Here is a 3,064-nt window from a genome sequence, read left to right on the forward strand (position 1 = left end):
AGTTAACTGATTTTGATGAAATGACGTAAAAGGATATGATAATTATTTAAAAGTATAAATTTAAGGGGTAAAAACGGGAAATCCAATCAAATCAGGTACCTGAAATCTCAAATGCTACTCTAGGTAGCATTTCATTTCAGGTAGCTTATTTGGTTAAATTAGCTATTTGCCAAACGCTTATAAAAGAATAAGGTACCTGAAATTTTGGTCAAATAAGCTAGTTTGACCAAATTAGGTACCTGAAATATCTTACCAAACCGAGTCTAACTGAGAATTTGTTAAAGTAACTTGGACATAATCCTCGACATTTTCGTATTTGGTTAATTTCTCTCCTGTCGTAGGGATTAATATAACTGTACTCCCTATATAATTCTTTTTTAATTCATACACTTGTCGATATGCCAAACAGCTCTAAAACTTGTAGTTCAACAACGATAGTCCCAAATATTCATGTCTTATGAACATTGTCTCGAAAACAAAGTCAACGTAAATAAATGGTTACAAATGATTGAAACGAAGAGTATACTTCATATTATTATACTAGTACAAGCATATGTATGAGAATGTCATTTAATCCATAATATAAACGGAAGGAAATACTGTAGTATTATATATAAATACAATAAAAATGTATACTTGAAATATTACAACGTCAATTGAAACAATAATGTAAGTCACTTCGTGTCCATATGGACCGAGTGCTGACTACAATTTTTTTCTCATCTTGGTCGAGCCTCTAAAAAGGAATAATTTCCTTAAAAAACAAGGCCCTCCCCTAAACACAAATTTTGTTCCCCTGCCCTTAAAGCAACTACAAAACAGCAGCGCCAGACCCCAGAAAAAAAAAAAATACATGGACAACATACATGTAGTATGTTCACATTCATCCTAAAAACAAATAATATTTAGGATGTGTTCCAAAAAAAAAAAATGTAATGACGATTTAATTAACGAGCGTATAGGTAATTTAATGCACATAGCGATGATTGCAGTCGCGGTGGTTGCGGTCGTGGTAACGAAAACTATCTTTCGTTCGGGACCTTGTCGTCAAGATCGACCGATAGTCGAAAAACCCACTTAGTGAGTGACCGAACCCTCCGTGCATGCCTCATACCATTGTGACTATTTTTGTTAAACTTGGCATTAAGGTGATCCTTAACGCGTTGCATGGCGATGGTCAACACTTCTTCGGATAAATTGGCAAAACAGATTCTAAACCACCCGGGTTCGACACAGTGGCAAGACGAACCAGGCGAAATATTTAATTTGACTTCGTAAACAATTTCCTTCCATAATTCCATCTCGGCCTCGAATGTTTTGGACGGGAGCAAGTGGCCCAAGTTGGCCCATACGTAAAGCCCACTGTTGCTCTCCAAGCAGTTGATTCCGGCCTGTTTTAGGCCGTGAATCAGCATGTCGTGTCGCGCTTTGAGTCGGGTTTTGTTGTGGTTGATGTATTCATTCATGAAGGTTTCATCGGATAAGAGGTGGGCTAGGAGGTATTGAGTTTGAGCCGAGACAAGGCCAAAACTCGACATTTTGGTGGCGGCCGAGACAACTAAGGGATCGTTGGAGTAGATAGCTCCAACACGGAACCCGGGAAGGCCTAAGTCCTTAGACAGGCTGGAGACTATGTGGACACGTTGTTGGATGTGAGCCCATTTTTTGTCAGTGAGTGTTTCCATAACACTTGTAAATGAGTTGTTGGGGGTAGTGTCGAAAACGGTGCCAGCGTAGATTTCATCGCTAACGAGGTGGATGTTTTTGGTTGAGATGAAGGTGAGAAGGAGGGTGATTTCCTCTTTTGATAAGGTGGTTCCTAGAGGGTTGTTTGGGTTGGTCACTAGGATGGTTTTCACCTTGAGGCCGCGCTTCTTGGCTGACAAGTAGGCGTCCTCAAGACCGGATTCCGTGATTCTAAACCCATTTACACTAGTGCATTCGATCGGCACAATTTCTGCCCCAGTGCGCCATTTAAGATCTCTATCGAACCTGAAATAAAAAGTCAAAAATATTTAATTTACTTGAACTAAAAATTTAAACTTTTGACTGAAATGATTATCCAATGAGTAGAAATTAAAATTAATGAACGTGTGCGATCAATATTATTGTGCAATGCTTACCCTGGATAATACGGGGTGGGAATGAGAATAGCCTCGCCGGGATTGGCGAGGCAAAAAATGAGGGTCTCATTAGCGGACGTTGCACCAGCTGTTAATACGAGTTTGGTAGGGTCAAATGTCACTTTATTTCCTCTTAACTTGGACATGTAATTCACGAAAGCCTGAAACAAGCAAAGTCACCCATTAATAAACTAGATCACTTAAAATCACAACATTTCCGCAAATGGCAACATTTACTCGATATTATCATTCCGAAAAATAACTTGGTTATCATAAATATTGACTCTAAAGTAAATGAAAACTCACTTTCTTAAATTCAGGAAGGCCATGATAATCCTGAAAGAGAGCGAGGTCGCGGAAAATGGACTGACCCTTATTCATGAATGAACAAGGGTCAGGATTTTGGAGAAGCCACGACTCGATATGATCGAAACAAAGCTGGTTTTCAGCAAGGCCCATTTGAATCATACCCTCAGGATTAGTAGCCTCATGGTAAGGATTCTTTTGATACTCTTCCCAACCAAGAAAGTAGGAAGAGTCTTGACCATGAGTATTATCAGTTGCTAAACTTGACAACATTTTGCTAATTACTTACTTTAATTATCTTAATTAAGATGGTTTTTGTTTCTTAAGGATCTCTTTTGGGGTTTGATTAATATAAGGAGAGTAGAAATGAAGGAAACTGATCGAAGAGATTGTTTAGAGCGAGAAGTGAAAGGAGAGATTATTGGTTGATGCAAGGCAAGTAGAGATGCAGGAGAGTTATTTATAGGCACTCCAAGATATGCCATGTCAGATCGTAGGGTGATCTTACTACTTGACTATTTGGATTCTTGTGAACATAGAGGTGTACAAATAAAATTAGGCCAAAGGAATACTCCTTCTGCCTAAAACATCAACACCGTCCGATTTGTTTACAAAATTATTTTCCGTGGTTTTTA

At 38.6% G+C, this 3,064-nt stretch overlaps 1 protein-coding gene across 1 annotated transcript; it reads right to left on the minus strand.

The window, feature by feature from the left end:
• Positions 1-511: 511 nt before the first annotated feature.
• Positions 512-2,861, minus strand: LOC141621264 (1-aminocyclopropane-1-carboxylate synthase 3-like). The gene is made up of 3 exons (XM_074437901.1): positions 2,430-2,861; positions 2,124-2,284; positions 512-1,992 (listed from the first exon to the last, which is right to left on the minus strand). Exons 1-3 carry the CDS (start codon positions 2,700-2,702, stop codon positions 1,023-1,025), a joined length of 1,404 nt encoding a protein of 467 aa, XP_074294002.1. The 5' UTR covers positions 2,703-2,861; the 3' UTR covers positions 512-1,022.
• Between the last annotated feature and the right edge of the window lie 203 nt (positions 2,862-3,064).

The sequence above is a fragment of the Silene latifolia genome, chromosome X, assembly GCF_048544455.1.
Source record: "Silene latifolia isolate original U9 population chromosome X, ASM4854445v1, whole genome shotgun sequence".
Taxonomy (NCBI): Eukaryota; Viridiplantae; Streptophyta; class Magnoliopsida; order Caryophyllales; family Caryophyllaceae; genus Silene; species Silene latifolia.